An 18,017-nucleotide genomic window follows, 5' to 3' on the forward strand; every position below is an offset into this window, starting at 1 on the left:
ATTTCTTGCCACAGGTAGGTCACCTCGCCAACGTCTTCCTCTCTCTTCTTTTTCGTCTCCAAAGACGAGACCAAGGCAAGCAGCAGCAGTAGCAGCAGCAGCAGCAGCAGCAGCATATGCACGCATGATGATGCCGCACACAACTGGGCCCATATATGTGCTCCACTTGGGTACAGGATGTGCGTGTTGATCGCCCCAAGTTTAATTAAACTAGGAAGGTAGCGTGAATGCGTATGTATTGTGGGCTGCATGTTTAATATTAATCGGATAGCACTGTCATACTTCAAAGTATATTTTCTCCACAAATATTCTTCGTCGGTATTTGTTATTTTCCACAAATGTGTTATCTAACTACTTAAAAGTGTTTTACATTGTTGTAATGTAAGCAACATGTTGTTAATAATATGATTTAAAATTCTTTGTGGCTTTTCCTAAATATTTATGACTGATCAATAGCTAGTCTCCAAAATATGGTCTAAAAATGCTTACATTTTAGGACGAAGGTAGTAGTTAATTTGGATTCGACTCATGAAAGTTAACTGCAAATAATCTAATGAGGTGCACAGATAAAAAAATTAGTTTAGGTGGTATAGTTGTTTAAAAATTGCTATCACAAAATATGTTTTCTATCTAACTAATAAGCATAAAAATAAGACAATGGGAGAGAAGGAAAAGATGAGGCGAGGTTGTGTCGTGCATGAGGGGGGAGGGCGCAGACATGCATATGTATGGACATAATGTAATAGGACAGGAGGGTTGGGATTGGGCCTTTTCTCTTTTTGTCTATTTATTAAGATAAATCTAATGGTAAAAAAATAATGATTCCATGGTAAAAGGCATATTTCATATAAATTATGAGTGCATGTGATTTTTTTTCAATTATTTCATATTCTATTATGTCAATTCGGATGACATGTAAAAAAAAAGCAGGGATGCTGTCTCTTGACAAAACACTATTTAATAGTTGAATTTCTAATTTTTGTTTGACATTGTAATTTAAATTTACATATGCAAGTTTCTAGAATAATGTAGATGAGAGGAAGGAGGAGGAAGGGGAGGAGACGTTTTTTATTTAAAAGTTTTATATAGATAGATTTTATGGTTAAAAATAATAGGTTTATCTATTTAAATGAAAATCATTGATTAAATGTTTCTTTCGCAGCATTTATAGTACTTTTTATAATTTATTAGATGTGCCATGTGATGAGCTAAAAACACTATAAAGGATGTATAATAGAAATATCTGCATGATATTTTATGGGGATCTGCTTAACAAATCTTTATTATATAATAAAAATTATATATTAATTATTTATATACTAAGCTGCTAGCTAGAAATAAGGATAATAAAGTGAAGGAGAGATGGTAGATCATTTACGATTGCATGATATGTCTTAATATTTAGTTATCATATAAAGGATATGAGTTTATATGCAAATGATATATTTCTTTTATATATATATACATATACATATATATATACATATACATATACATATACATATATATATATATACATATATATATACATATACATATATATATATATATATATATATATATATATATATATATATATATATATATATATATATATATATATATATATATATATATATATATATATATATATATATATATATATATATATATATATATATATATATATATATAAAACACTCCAACACATGGCATAATTAAAATCAAATATATTATAAGAAATTCTAATTATTTAATATTAATATTTTAACATAAAAATTTGCTACCTATAAATAAATGGAAAGAAAGAGAGAGAAGGTGGGGGACGTACGTACGTTATGTACGTGATGGAGGGGATACGGATGGGTTTTGTGATTTTTTTTTTCCTGTTATAAGATAGATATCTAATGGTGTGAAACAATGGGTCCACCGTATTAAGTGAAAATCGATGGTCGGATTTTTATTGTTTTCTTAGAATTTCTATAATTTGTTAGAGCGCCACATGGCGGTATAGGAGTGTTTGTAGGAGCCACATGGCGGTTTAGGAGTGTTTGTAGGAAGTTTAATGGACTTTTAGTATATAATAGAAATAGAAATAGAAGATCTGCCCAGATTATTGGGTTAATTAACCTGCTACTACCGTTTTCTTGGATCAGATGTTCCTCGAGCTACAACGTCGCCGGGTTTTGCAGCTTACTACAATTAGTCCTTCCTCCGATTATGCCATTCTACTACCTGATTAGCATCTTATTCAAATTTTTTATAAGAGCGAATTTTTAGATTAGTCTGTTTAAGGGGTAAGGGTGTGTTTAGTTGGGGAAAAGAAAATTTTTGGATGTCACATTGAACGTTTGACCGGATGTCGGAAGGGGTTTTCGTACACGAATGAAAAAACTAATTTCAGAACTCGTCGGTAAACCGCGAGACGAATCTTATGAGACTAATTAAGCCGTCATTAGCACATGTGGGTTACTATAGTAATTATGGGTAATCACAGACTAATTAGGCTTAAAAGATTCGTCTCGCGATTTCCCCCATAACTGTGCAATTAGTTTTTCTTTTTATCTATATTTAATGCTTCATACATGTGTCCAAAGATTAGATGTGATGTTTTTAGGAAAAAATTTTGGGAACTAAACGGGCCCTAAGTAGCCTAAAATCATTTATTTTATGTTGAATAACAGTACTAGTAGCATCAACTGTCGGACGTACTTACATGAATGATTTTTTTACATTTTAGACTTTTTGAAAAACTTCTTTTATAAATAGACTTATAAATGAATTTTTGTAGGGCATCAAGTTATTGACGCCATGATCCCTAGCTTGCCCGTAGAAGCTAAAATGCTGATGTAAAAGGGATCGGTGCACACGTTATTGGTGCCGATGATCTTTTTGTAAATTCTTTTAAAAAATAACTTATTTGTAATAAAAGAGGATCTATTTAATTAAAAATGCATTTACAAATAGATTCACGACACTAATAACACGGCACTGAGAATCTATTTATAAATATATGTATTGTAAATAGGTCTTTTTTATAAAAAATAATTATAGATAGGTTCTTGATGCCAATGACATTGACGCTAACTCCTTCATATCAGTCACTTAGCTTTCACGTGAAGGCTATAGGATAATGTCAATGTGATTAGCACTGTCACGTTGGACCAAGATGCCTATCTTCGTTGGCACCCTGAAAAGAGTCTATTTTTAAAATAAGTTTTTCTAAATATTTATTTGTAAAATGAGTTTCAGAGCAAGGACAAAAAGTAAAAAACAAAAAAAAAATCTAGATGGACTGGTCCAGTGAAGAAGATGGCTCCCCAATCCGAGCTGCCATGTGTGGATCTGCAACGCAAAGAGTAGGCTGGCTGTAGCTGTAACTAGCTGCACACAGCAGAGTACAGGACACATCATATTACCTCTGCAGGCTGGACTACTGCCGCTGCACAGGCTAGTATAGCGGAGAGGGGTTACGTCTAATCGGGGTCGCTGAAATTTGTTGTTTGTCATGCATACTCCATGGATACACGAGTCGCAGTTGTCTACTCCAGCCAGTGTACCGTGTGTATATGGACTGGAGACTGGAATCTGGACTGCTTGTGTGTACCGTGTGTATAACGGAGGATCGATCGGTCATTGTGTCACGGCAAATCCTGCTTCACCAAAGATCTTCTGCTGCTGCTGCTTCTCTACTCACAAGATCAATCCATATCGTCCCCGTTAAAAAAAACATTAAACAAGTGGTACTACTAGTAAACATTAGAAAGAGTGGGATCATTTGGTTTGGTGTCCTAGCAAATACCTTTGGTAAATTTTGGCATCAATCCAAATATCTACAATGTACTATTTAAAGTGCTTTGTAGGGCAAATTTTGTCATCAAACCAAAACAGCCCAGTACAACCAATATCATGTTGTTCTTGCTTACTAACCCCGTTCCATGAAAAATCAATCTAGTAATGGATGTGATAAATTCTAGTACTAAATCACACATCTGTTAATATGTCACATCCAGTTCTAGATTATGTTTTATGGGACGAAGGAAGTATTTGTCCCTCACATAAAAAAAATCAATTCAGATACTCCCTCTCTCCCATTTTAAGTGCAACCATGAGTTTTTGTGCCTAACTTTAATCGTCCGTCTTATTTGAAAATTTTTTATAATTAATATTTTTGTTGTTATGAGATGATAAAATATTAATAGTACTTTATGCGTGATTTATGTTTTTAATATTTTTTTAAAATTTTTAAATAAGACAGACGATTAAAGTTGAGCACAGAAAAGTATGGCGGCACTTAAAATGGGACGGAGGGAGTAAGATACAACATATTCCCTTCCAAAAAAAACAACTTTCATGGATCAATTCGAATAAGCATTTTTCCAGATTTATCCTTGGAAGTTTATTTTTTTTATATTGATTGTTTATGTCCTTGAACATGAGCAATCAAACTTGTCTTTTTTTTTCATATTGTAGTATTTTTAGTAAACATATTTTTAAAAATAGACTTAAAAAAACTTATTGCAGATCCTATCTCTACGGCATGGTTTGTGGATTTTGGCGCCAGCAAGTTTGGCGTCTACCTCTCCCATCTAGATTTCCTCAAAATCTTATTACTAATTTGCTACTCCGTATCAAATTTTAGGAAAACTACAAACCAATGCATCCTAATTCATTCACGCTAATTTATAAAGGGAGGAGAATGTGGGTCCCACACTCCTTCTCACACCTAGTAATATTGATTTGCAGTGAAATTTCGGGGAAAAAAAATACATATCATGTGTCAGATTTCGATTTTATTTCAAATTTAACCACGAATCAATAGTACTGGAGAGGAGGGTGCGAGCCATGTCCTCTTCCCATATTAATTTTTTATACATAAAAATAAACTAGCGGAAATAAATTAGGAATTTACGATACATTAATATATATCGTCCTTTTTTTTCAAATTTGACAACAAGTCTATAAAATTTGCAGAAAAAAGGAGTAGTTCTTAAATGGGAGAGGACGACGTTAAAATGTTGCTCTGTGATATCCTACCTCAGCGCCAACATCTCTGGTGCCAAGATAGTGGGTCCATACCTGCAATAAGTTTTATAGAGGGTATATTTGTAAAATATTTTTTCTAGCTAAAAGAACTAAAATGCAGCCAAATACATTATACTATATTCAATAAAAAGTACTGTCGGCCCATTCTGGAATAACTATCGCTGTCGACGACGGACAATAACTTTGACCATAAATTACTTCTAAATGAATGTATTACGATCAAATGAAGTATGTACAATCTATCTATCTATTATATACTAAAAGTCTATTAAATTTCCTATAAACGCTCCTAAAACGTCACATAGCACCCCTAAAAACACTCCTAAATCACCACGTGGCGCTCTAATAAATTTTAGAATCCGATGGACCCATTAGTTCTAACCATTAAATCTATTATAAAAATACAATTAAATTTATCTAAAAACTCTTATTGTACGTGCACATATAGGTATTCCAAAAAAACAAAAAGTACGTCCATATTTTGATACGTACGTACGACGCTGGGCCCACATCATTCTTTTTTTTTCTATCTCACTTATTATGGAAAACCAAACTGTCTATATTTACTATGCAAAATATATGTTATTTAGAGTTTCTAATTAGGCGCATTTCATGGAAACATCCATGAAAAATATAAATAAAATAAAAAATAGATTATATGATAGCTAAATTAGGCTTTCATTTTTAAAATAAAAACAACTCTAATTGTGACTAACAATTCTAAAAATTTTTCCACTCCCTAGGTAAAATATAATAATATGTCAAAATGATATTACTAAATTATCATGAACGTATTTTCAAGTATTATATGTTTTCTCTATTCTATAATATTTGAAAATTAAAGATCTTATATATTCTTTTGACACCATGTCGATGTCTTCTATCTCCAACTTAATTAGACTTTGATCTAGCTCAATAGCTGAGCTTATCTTGGACACACGAAACGACACATGTCATTAGTGCAAGATTAATTAAATATTAAATATTATGAAGCCAAAAATAGATTTAGCTTTTATATAGAATATATTTCTAATAATACACACGTTGCACTTAAATATATACAATGTAGTCCATGATATCAATTTAATTATAAGGAATATAATGGTTTAGATGGACTTAGATATTGTTATCAAAAGGTATTAATTTCTTTTATAAAAATTCCTAGAACAATCGAGGAAACGTGCTCATAATAAATAAGAGAGTAGCCAATCCGATAAGTACTTTACAACTTATTGCATACATACTAAAACCCTTAATATGTAGTATATAATATACTTTATAAATACAAAATAGTCTAATACAATCGTATATTCCCACTAATCATAAGTATATAAGTTCTGTATTAGTGGGAATATTGCTTACGAGTCATTCGTGCACAGTGCACCTAATAATTAGCTGATATCCAATAAGCACGTGTGTCATCAAGCACCGAAGATAGGACTATACTAAGTGGGCAACTTCAACAAATGATAGGTAAGAAGAGTATGCCACTAAACCACAACAAACAATAGTTGACAGTGAGTAGGTTGCCAGTGTGAGTAATAACATTTCTACACTCCTACAAGCACTCTTAAGATGCCACGTGACAACTCTAATAAATTAGAAAAAAATAAGAAAAATTATTAGAAAACAAAATATTTGGCAATTGATATACACATAGCTCCATTATTTTCAACCATTACATTAGATCTATTCCAACTAAAAACCATTTAATCCCTTCGTATGTACGTATGTACACAAGATATGTAAAAAAGAATAAAAAAGAAGAGTTCATATACGATCTGCTCTATCTGATAGTTTTTTTTCTTTAATTTGAGGCACTCATGGCAATCTTCTCGAAGAAGTCGTGTCGCTGTGGCACCGCTTCATGCCATCCCACCAGACATTTTGAAAGTATTTTTTTACTAACCATGTAAAAGGCAATCGTAAGCGCTCATATAAATGTGTGCACACTATCCTATGAATACACATACTACTATTCACAAAAAGAAAATATACATACTTACAATAAAAAAATGTCACATGGAAACATATTATATCCTTATGTAATTATGCCATTCTCATATAAAAAGTGTTAACAAAATTAGCATAAATAATTTTGACAATGGATTATTCCTTCGTATATTACCCATGAACATGCGCAGGTGACTTAGATGTATAGTAAAAGAAAAAAACAAAACTCATATTAACTCGTATGTTTGTGAAAGATGGTGATAGACGAGTTTACGTATAACCAGGATAAAGTGAATTTGTTTGAATATAATATACATTATCATTTAGTATATAAAATTTTATGGTTTATTTCATGGTGTAAGTATTTCTTTCTTTTATGATTATAATGTAATTTATAGTTCTTACAGTTGAATATGGTGAGATACGATTTTTTATATTCTTTTTTATAAACAACAAATAAATTACCCGTGCATCGGTACGGGTTTCCTTGCTAGTTTTGTTTAAAAGGCATGTGGTTAAAGTATGAACTTGGAATAGTGACCGTGTCAATTATTAGAGAACGGGTGTGAGTAAAACATGTTAAAGTTGCATATCTCATTTGTGAACGCCATATTAATAATTGTCACTAAAAATAATTTAATAAAATTATGTATTTACAATATAATAATAACTACACATAATTGTAAATAATAACTACACATATGGGTATGCATTAGAAATTAATTACTCCTATACTCTATCACATCCTAATACGAGGTTGACTTTTTTTTTTGACGGGGGAGTACATGGTAAGTAGTTATGTCCTAAAATAAATAAGCATATCGTGTATAAAAGATAATTTGTTTTGAGGGAGGGAATAAAAAAGTGCAAAGGAAATTGTACGATGATTCATGAGCAATTTTTTTGGAAGACAAACATGAGAATCTAGTGGCCTGACGTGTCCTTTGCAAGGAGGGAGGGAAGGTTACCTCAAACCATACCTCAAAGAGGAGAGTACTATCACTAGCTGTCCATGCAGTATAGACTAGATCTATACAACCATCCAGCATGTTGTTGTGCCATCGATCCAACACAAAAGCAAAAGCCGGAGATATCACAGACATATATGCATCCATCCATCCATCCATGATCTGATATAAATCTCATCATTCTATCACAAAAGCTAAAGAAGGGGGTACAGTACTGTAGCTAGCTGATGATTGAACTCAAGGACCTAGCCATGCATATATAATTGTGACAATAACATTGCAGTAGGCCACGGAGTTTATTGTTTACTTGCCACTGTACAAATCCGAAACGGCAATCCAAGTACGATTTATATTCTTCTTTGCCCTTTCCCTTATTCTCCTATGATCTGTTTTATTTTCCTCTCCTGCCTATGGATTATACAAGCATGATGTACTATTACTACAAGCATGGGCCGTGTTTAGATTTAAACTTTTTTCTTTAAACTTCTAACTTTTCCATCACATCAAATGTTTGGACACGTGTATGATGCATTAAATGTGGATGAAAAAAACCAATTGCACAATTTGCATGTAAATCGCGAGACGAATCTTTTGAGCCTAATTACGTCATGATTTGACAATGTTGTGCTACAGTAAATATTTGCTAATGACAGATTAATTAGGCTAATAGATTCGTCTCGCAGTTTACAGGCAGAATCTATAATTTGTTTTGCTATTAGTCTACGTTTAATACTTCGGATGTGTGTCCGTATACTTATAATAATTTTGGCACACAAACTAAACACAGCCATGGTTATAAAACTGATGGATTATACAAGTATGGTTTATAAAAACGATGGAAACCAGATTTCCTAGACAACGAAAAAAAAATACAAATTGCTCGGTTTTCAAACTGAATTTCAAACTTTTGACAAGATTTATTCTAATTTCATCAGTTTTGATTTGGTTTATCAACGATTTCCACGGAATTCGACATACCAATCGGTTCTTGATCCGGTACTAGGCAGGTTCATAAAACCGATTGTTTTTCATGAAATTAGTTGTCGGTCTGTGAAAGTTGATCAGTATTAATTGGTTTTCAACATTGATCGAAAGTCATCGGTTTTCAATAAACCAGTGGGGAGCCTTTTTCCATTCAAAGGCCGTGTTCAGTTCCCTGTCTAAATTTTTTTTAAGTATACCGACACGTATTTAAAGTATTAAACGTAGATTAACAATAAAATAAATTACAGATTCCGCCTGTAAACTTCGAGATGAATGTATTAAGCCTAATTAATCCGTCATTAGCAAATGTTTACTGTAGCACCACATTGTTAAATTAGACGTAATTAGGCTCAAAAAATTTGTCTCGCAATTTACATGCAAACTGTGCAATTGCTTTTTTCGTCCACATTTAATGCTCCATTCATGTGTCTAAATATTTGATGTGATAGAATTTTTGAAAGTTTGAAGGGAACTAAACACAACTAAAAACAAAAAGGTACTCCCTCCGTTCCAGAAAAAGGCAACACTCTGTCCAGATTCATTGTACTGGGAGGGGTCACATTCTCTCCTAGAATGTTTTTTTTTTTTTTGAGACGCAGGGAGTACCAGGATTGTGAATCCGGATTACAAGTGGGCATGCATGCCAAGAGGTACTAGGAGGCAACAAGGCAAGAGACAGAGCATGGTGGATGAAGGTGGGGAGGATGAGATGATTCAGGCCACCACAGCTGGGCAGGCAGCACAGTCCCTACATACACACATCACATTATATGCTGTTTTATCAGTCACCTCAGCTCACCTAGGTTATCTGGATTTGCTTGGGGCAGGCATGCATACCAGGGGGGGCCTCCTCCTCCTCCTCCTCCTCACCTGCATCCTGCATGCATGCAAAAAGCAGGTTTTGATTCACTTGGATTGAACTGATGGAACTGATGCTATCATGACCATTTCTTCTCTCACACACATACACAACTCTGGTACTCGTCTGGTAGACTTCACTCCAGTACGGCTGTGTCTAGTTCATTAGTAAGTTTAAAAGTTTGGTTGAAATTGATATGATGTGATAGAAAAGTTATGTGTGTATGAAAGGTTTGATGTGATGGAAAGTTGAAAGTTTAGAAAAAAACTTTGAAACTAAACAGGGCAAGTGAAGTGAAAATGGGAGTAAATTACTGTAGATAGAATTACCAGATTGAGCAAGACTTGTACTACTACTCCCACAAATAATTACTGTAGAGTATAGCAATATAAATTCATTATCACCAAAGGATGTGCATGTATGATTGTTTTTCTATGAATGAAAGGAGAAGGAATCAAGGAATCAAAATGAAACATCCATGCAGGCTTCAGCCCCATCATCTCCCCCATCTTTTGCTGACCAGGTGGCTGGCAAAAATTGCAATGGCAATGGGGCAATCACGCACCGAATCCGCCTAAAGAGATGGGGGAAAAGAAGGGGAGGAAACAGCAGCTGAACAAAGCCAGACATGCGCCTTTCATTCATTCATCTTTTGTGTTTTTTTGTGTGTGTGAATGTGTGAATGTGCAAGTGTATGGGCAGCAGGATAATTGGCTCACTGACACTGCATGCACATTCCTGTCATGCAGGACCCAAGAAAAGAACTCTAATGATAATGTTAGTGGCTGATTGATTCCTTCATGGTCCTTCACTCCTCTTGAGTTGTGTATAATAGTGTAGGAGTAGTACTCCAGATGCTCACTATCAATTGCTGCAACAAAACTTGAAGCTACACTATTTGTGGTGTTGGTAGTTGAGAACCGGAAAACAAATCAAGGTTATTGGCAGTTTGGCACTGTAAGGGCACCCACAATAATTATCTATAAACTCTTTACAAGAGATCCATGTTAGCATATTTTTCTACTTGGAAGAGATTAAATGAAGAGAGAGAGCAAAGCTATCTACTAACCTGAAGATAGTCTATAGAGAAAAACGAGGCAATATATTAGAGAGCTATAGATACCCAAGTAGACATACTATTGAGGTGGTTTACTATTAATCTAGTCTATTGCTGAGATGTACATGTTTTATAGAGAGCAACTTACTTTACCATTGCGGGTGCTCAGCACATTTCAATGTCTTTCTCCCTTTCTTTTTGTAAAGAAACAGGAGAAAAGTTTTGGCACTGAAAACAGGTTTTTAATAGTACTACTACTAGTACTCTCTCCGTTTCAAAATATTTGACGCCGTTGACTTTTTAGCACATGTTTGACCATTCGTCTTTTTTTAAAAAAATTTAAGTAATTATTAATTCTTTTTCTATCATTTGATTCATTGTAAAATATATTTTTATGTAGGCATATAATTTTTCATATTTCACAAAAGTTTTTGAATAAGACGAACGGTCAAACATGTGCTAAAAAGTCAACGGTGTCAAACATTTCGAAACAGAGGGAGTAGTAGATTTCACCATCAGTCTAATAACAGGGTTTGGTAATTGTCATTTTGTCTCATCTCATTGTTTTAAACGCCAAGTACGGTAAATCAATCAGCAGTTCAGCACCAAAAAGAAGGGAAAAAAAAAGAAGAGCTACTAACTACTCTACTGCTTAACTAATCTAGTTGTTGAACAAAAGGAAAAGGACACAAACCGTCTTTTTTCTTTAATTATGAGCTAAAGATTATACATGTCTCATGCAAAAGTTTAAGCTAAGGTTTTAGCTCCTAAAAGCAAACAATCCCCTCCAGCCAAACTCACCATTTTGCAGGTCACTTCATCACTATCAACTCTTAACGTGAACATGTCCTTCCAATCCCAAATGCTCATCAAACTGTTCATCAAAAGCCAGCAAATTTATGTCTCACACTGTTCACCAGCAGCATCTGCATGGACATACAATTAAATCACTAGGAGGAGTAACTACTTATATCTGCCTCCTCTGATTTTAGATATAAAGATATTAGTTGGCATAATAATTAAGAAAATGGCTAAATGTATTTGTTTCTTTATTTATAATATATATTTGAAAATGTAAATAATTTATTTGTGAAAATATAAAATCTATGCAAGTTTCAAAATGGTCTCCATTTAGCAAAACAGTTTCTAAAGATACAGGAAATTTCATTTGGAACATGAGAGAAATAGTGTAGTAGCCATGGAAAATGAACAATAAGCTATATCAACTTTGAGGGCTCTTTTCAACGCAGGATTCCTATAACACAGAAATAGAAATAGTAGGACGCTGCGATACTCCTCCCTTATATTTAGGGATGGAGGGAGTACATGATTTTAGAAACATAGCAACACTTAAGATATTTTGTTTGGATAGTTCCACAGGAATTGAAACAATTTTTTTTAAGGAAATCACATGCGGGGAGAGAGAGAGAGAGAGAGAGAGAGTATACATTGGACATTAGCAAAGGAAAAAAAAGATGAGTTCATGTTAGAATTCATATATTGATTGAGAGCATATGAAAACAATCCTTATGCATTTTACTTTGTTCCAAGAGATAGAACATAGGAAAAAAAATTCTTAGTCCAAAGGAGCCCTGATGCTACATCACAAATCACAATATGAAGAAATCAAGAAATATTGCTTGTAGGGAGGTGTGAAATGGTTATGACTGAGGAGGATCATTCATGCACAGAGACCGATGCATGACACTGTTGATCCTACAGAAACGCCATTGTTTACTGCAATTAAAAATGTTCCCAGTCGTAACAGTAATATGTTTACAGCTTTTGTTTAGCTTTTTATGCATGCCCTTTTGGACTTTAGCTTTACCTTTGATCTGGCCCCGCTTTAAAGGCATTGTTTAGACTGTTTTGGATTCTAAAGCTGCCATGGAGATAGCAGCAGTAGTAGTATGGGGGTGCCTCACTGACTGAAGCTGCCAATGCAACACTTGTTGGACTCTACTATCAAGCAACAATAATCTACTCCTACTGGTACTAGCACTGGTAGTTTGCAATGGCAATGAATGTGCAGTGAAGAAATGGGAGTAGTAAATATGTGTCTCTTGTGTCATCTTGTGTGTGTACATCTCCATGTCCTTGGTATGTGCATATGGTTCCATGGCCAAGGTTTGGAAGCTTGCAGGCAAGGGGATATAGGAGGAGTACATGCTTGAGCCTCTTGTGTGTTTGCATGCTTTGTCCCATACGTGGTGTCCTACTACTAGCAAACACAAACAGGAGTAGTAGTAGTAGTTTGCTTGTTTGGTTTTCTTTGGGCTTGTTTCTCTGCAATTGCTTTGCATGGTGTAGTTCCTCTTCCATTCCCTGCATCTGCATTTAATCAGCACAAATGAGGGCACACTAGATTTAGTACTCCCTCCGTCTCTATGTTTGACGCCATTGACTTTTTAAATATATTTGACCATTCGTCTTATTAAAAAATTCAAGTAATTATTAGTTCTTTTCCTATCATTTGATTCATTGTTAAATATACTTTTATGTATACGTATACTCCCTCCATCCCTAAATGTTTGACGCCGTTGACTTTTTTAAATATGTTTGACTGTTCGTTTTATTCAAAAAATTTAAGCAATTATTAATTCTTTTTCTACCATTTGATTTATTGTTAAATATACTTTTATGTATACATATAGTTTTACATATTTCACAAAAGTTTCTGAATAAGACGAACGGTCAAACATATTTAAAAAAGTCAACGGCATCAAACATTTAGGGAAGGAGGTAGTAGTTTTATATATTTCACAAAAGTTTTTGAATAAAACGAACGGTCAAACATATTTATAAAAGTTAACGACGTTTTCTAAATATTTAGGGAAGTCGGCTATTTAGAAACGGAGGGACTACTACTAGTATTGATCAGCACAAACAGCCGAACAAAGTTTTCTGAACCAATGCAATTGCTCTTCAGCATCATGCTGAAGAAGCACATGCTGAACAAGCTCTCCAAGAGTGTGATACTAGCAGTGTAGCACATGCTGAAGAAGCTTGCTGTAAACTTTCGTTTTCCAAGAGGATCCAAGAGCTTGTCAGAGTGAATACATGGATGCAGCAGTGAAATTTGTCAATGCTTCTTCAATGCACCCCTGTCACCATTCATGACTCATGAGAGGAGGAAGGTACGAGCAAAAACAACTGTGATGCTTGTGCAAGAACAGGCAAGGAATCTTGGACCCAAGAAACTCTCAAGCTCCAGATGACAAAATTTTGAGCGGTTCAGATTATTCAGTCGAAATCATCGTCGCAAGAACTTGCTTGGAGAAAGGCCAATGCGAAAACAAAAAAATTGACAAGGCATCAAATCGACCAGGACACTACAGAAATAATGTGAATGAGTCCTAGTGGAGTAGGAGCAAGAAAAAAGAACAATGTGATGTACTTACTACTACATAGGATTAGAACAGTGAATTTCATAGTACTGAATAATGTGATGCTTTTGGGTGTGTTTAGTTCACGCTAAAATTGGAAGTTCGGTTGAAATTAGAACGATGTGACGGAAAAGTTGAAAGTTTGTGTGTGTAGGAAAGTTTTAATGTGATGGATAAGTTGGAAATTTGAAAAAACAGTTTGGAACTAAACTCGGCCTTTGTATTACCCATTTGGAGTTGTAGGCGTTTGGGAAGTTTGGGCCTTTATCCAGATTACTTGGGCCGTTGTCTCGGCCTTGGCTAAGCATTTGGGGCCCATCAAGCTTTGGCACTTCAATTACAGAGATGTGCTGGTCAGTGTTCACAGGAAGCAACAAGAGGTGTGAACTGATCAACGTTGAAACAAATGCTAGGTCAGTACTCCCATTTGGCCATTTCAGAATACTTGCTTCTATGGAGCAGAGAAAACACCCATTTATCCTGTGGCAACTTCCATCTACTGCATGAAAGCTACTCTTTGGGAGCGATTTGCGTTCAGCAGCAGCACAATGATAGGAAAAACCCCTCTTTTTCACGCGTATTCTTCCCGAAGTGTTACCGTGTGTTTTAAAGGAATTTTCTATAGAAAAAATGTTTTAGAAAATTATATTAATTCATTTTTAAATTTTAAGTAATTAATACTTAATTAATTATATACTAATGATCCACTTCGTTTTACGTATCTCCTCGACCTTCTCTTTTTCTCCTCTTGTCAAACACACCCTCTCACTGAGATGATTCCCGTAACAATTTTTGTTCAGACGGGCATTAACGGCATCTAGAAGGTTGTTAAATAATGCGGATTCACTGGGAGAAGGCGAGAAGCAAGGTGATCAAGGAAGGAAAAATCATGGAAGGTAGGCTTTGGTAGCAGAAGCACACACGTCTTTCTTCTGCTTCACAAGCAAAACACCAATGAAAGGCTATCGATGCCTCTCAAACTCTGAAGAAAACACCTCTGCTTATTGAACACCCCAAGTAACTATCAATCATCATATTTGTTGATGACTACTAGAACAAGTTGTCCAATTATTATGAGTTATTGCAATCTGTTTCCTGATTGCCGTTGTGTTTTGACTCTTGTTCACCTTTCAGACATGTGGGCTTCCTTCCTTCCGTTTTTGCAGGAGAAGCAAGCAAAGTGATAGTAAAATGAATAAAAAATCAGGTTGAATAAAGAAAATCAAATAACGACGCGTAAAATACAGTAGAAAGGCAAATTTCTAATACCCAACAACTCCTACATATTTACTGTAATTGTTATTGCTGCTATTAACAAGTTTACTTCATTAAAAGTATATTTATTCAATAAGTTTAATCTGATTTTCATGTTGGAGTACCTTGGTATGATTGAATTGCTACAGTTTTTCATGAGTTTTCTGTGAACCTCAGTAGCGTATGTATCTTGGTCAAGCAACCAATTCACACAAACCATGCTGTGTCCTGAACTTTTTCTTCTTTTTTTTTGTCAGATCTGGTCGAACAAAACGAACAAGTCCTAATTAACTAATTAAACCCTAGCTACACCTACGTACATTTGCGTTTTCGGCAAGTTAATACCCTCTGCTGGAATGATTTGTTGGAACAGAAACTACTGAATCTGGGCAGCAGCAAGAGGCATTTGCTGTCGTCTTCTCCAATCAAACCCCTGATTTCCCTCTCACGTCTCTTGTTGTTCGCATTAGATTCTTAATTGAACACAAACCAATCATGCAATTCATCCCTCCCTACATGTCCCTTGCGTTGTCCATAACTTCAAATGGGTTGTTTGATTTGCACATACGTGTCATCAACCATATGGTTTGTGCATTAATGGCCCATCAATCATTCGGTGTATTATGCAAGAGCGCTCAATCTGGACCATTCATCTTTGATACACGCGTTTCCTATTGTGCTGGCACGCTCGATCTCAACCGTTCGTTGGTTCATCCATGATACATGGCCTCATCTTTTCGCTTACACTTATCAGCAAAAATTTGAAATTTCAACTGTAAATTGGAGTTGGTTTTGAGATTTTTTTTATCGTACTCCCTCCGTCCCATAATATAAGGGATTTTGAGTTTTTGCTTGTAGCGTTTGACCACTCGTCTTATTTAAAATTTTTTGAAATTATTAATTATTTTATTTGTGACTTACTTTATTGTCTACAGTACTTTAAGCACAACTTTTTATTTTTTATATTTGCAAAAAAAATTGAATAAGACGAGTGGTCAAACGTTGCAAGCAAAAACTGAAAATCCCTTATATTATAGGACGGAGGGAGTAGTTTATTTTTCAGTCTTTACTTTTATATCGCTAAGAACGTATATATAAAAGTTTTATTTATAAATTATTTTTTATTTACATATATGTCGTTTCGCTTATATGCTTATGATCAGCCAAACAATAGGGCGGGGCCAACAATCAAACACTAAAACTCGATAATTATTCGGTGTATTATGCGAGCACGCTCAATTTGGACCATCCATTTTCAATCCAACGGCGCGCGATCGCCACACATAGCGAGTAGCACCACCTCCTCTTTATGGACACCACATTTTTCCTCTCCTATAAATACCCCTCCACACATGAGCAGCCTCTTGCAACCATCAACAAGATACACCAAAAAAAAAAAAAAGAAAATCATATATAGTCCTAGCTAGTCTCCTAGACTCCTAGTCCTAGCTGCAAGAAAGCCACATTGGCCATGGGATCGTTGGGTCCAAGCGTGGTGGGGCTGCAGCCCAAGGCCGAGAAGACGACGGCGGCGGCCGGCGGTGAGCAGCAGCACGGCGGCGGCGGCGGCGGGTGTGGCGGGTCGTCGTTCCGGATGCCGCTGCACTACCCGCGGTACAAGAAGGCGGAGTACGAGGCGATGCCGGAGTGGCGGGTGGACTGCCTGCTCCGGGAGTACGGGCTCCCCGTCGACGGCGACCTCGACGCCAAGCGGCGGTTCGCCATGGGCGCCTTCCTCTGGCCCGACCAGTACTAGCTCTAGCTAGCTACATCCATGGCATCAGCTACTACGTACGTTACTGCAGCTAAGCTACTCTCCCTCCCCGTCCGAAAATTTGAAGAGCTTAAAATTGAAAGGGATATTTCCTAATACCACGAATCCGGATATGCTGCTCATTAGCAACTTAATTTTCCTCCTCTCCGACCCGACTACGCTGCACTATAGCCCCTACATTTACGGTTCTTCTTGGTGGACGCGAGCTGACCGATCGACCAAGCCGTAAACGTTTTTGCATCCGACGTACAGTACGGGGTATGTTAGATGCCCTTCCAAGTGTGTGTTTCGACTAAGCCATATCATATTTTCTTATGTTGTGCTGCACATTATATAGTGTACTGGACACTGTTGTATTATATAGGCACGTGCATCTATGTACGTATGTTATCAACTTGTAATACAAATATATTCAATATATGTTATCACATTGTAAATTGTGTCATTGGTTTATGCGATTCCTATAAAATTCCTGCATTTTAAATAATGCTTTGGTTTGATTTTGGGTTTCGTCATATCCCAATTGACATTGCTCTCTCTCTCTCTCCATCTGTTGGGTTTAGTCTCACATCGGTAATTGAGTCTTCGGGGCCACACGGACATCAGGGTTGATGTGACGGGGGAGAATGGGGTACTCCTAATGGGCGGGTGATCGCTCCCTCACCTCCCAAGCAATCACCCGCCCCTCCCCCTTACTACTTTACCTCCCCTTCTTCTCTTACTACTACACCATACAAATTTGAATTAAAATTCAAAT

General features: G+C 35.6%; 1 protein-coding gene across 1 annotated transcript; it reads left to right on the forward strand.

Annotated features, from left to right (window-relative positions):
- Positions 1-16,852: 16,852 nt before the first annotated feature.
- LOC4328929 (uncharacterized) lies at positions 16,853-17,697 on the forward strand. The gene has a single exon (XM_015771349.3). It carries the CDS (start codon positions 16,958-16,960, stop codon positions 17,240-17,242), a length of 285 nt encoding a protein of 94 aa, XP_015626835.1. The 5' UTR covers positions 16,853-16,957; the 3' UTR covers positions 17,243-17,697.
- The last annotated feature ends 320 nt before the right edge of the window (positions 17,698-18,017 follow it).

The sequence above is a fragment of the Oryza sativa genome, chromosome 2 (assembly GCF_034140825.1).
Source record: "Oryza sativa Japonica Group chromosome 2, ASM3414082v1".
In the NCBI taxonomy this organism is placed as follows: Eukaryota; Viridiplantae; Streptophyta; class Magnoliopsida; order Poales; family Poaceae; genus Oryza; species Oryza sativa.

Excerpts from the sequence above, each read along its gene's own strand:
- LOC4328929 (XM_015771349.3), top strand. The coding sequence starts at position 16,958 with ATGGGATCGTTGGGTCCAAGCGTGGTGGGGCTGCAGCCCAAGGCCGAG.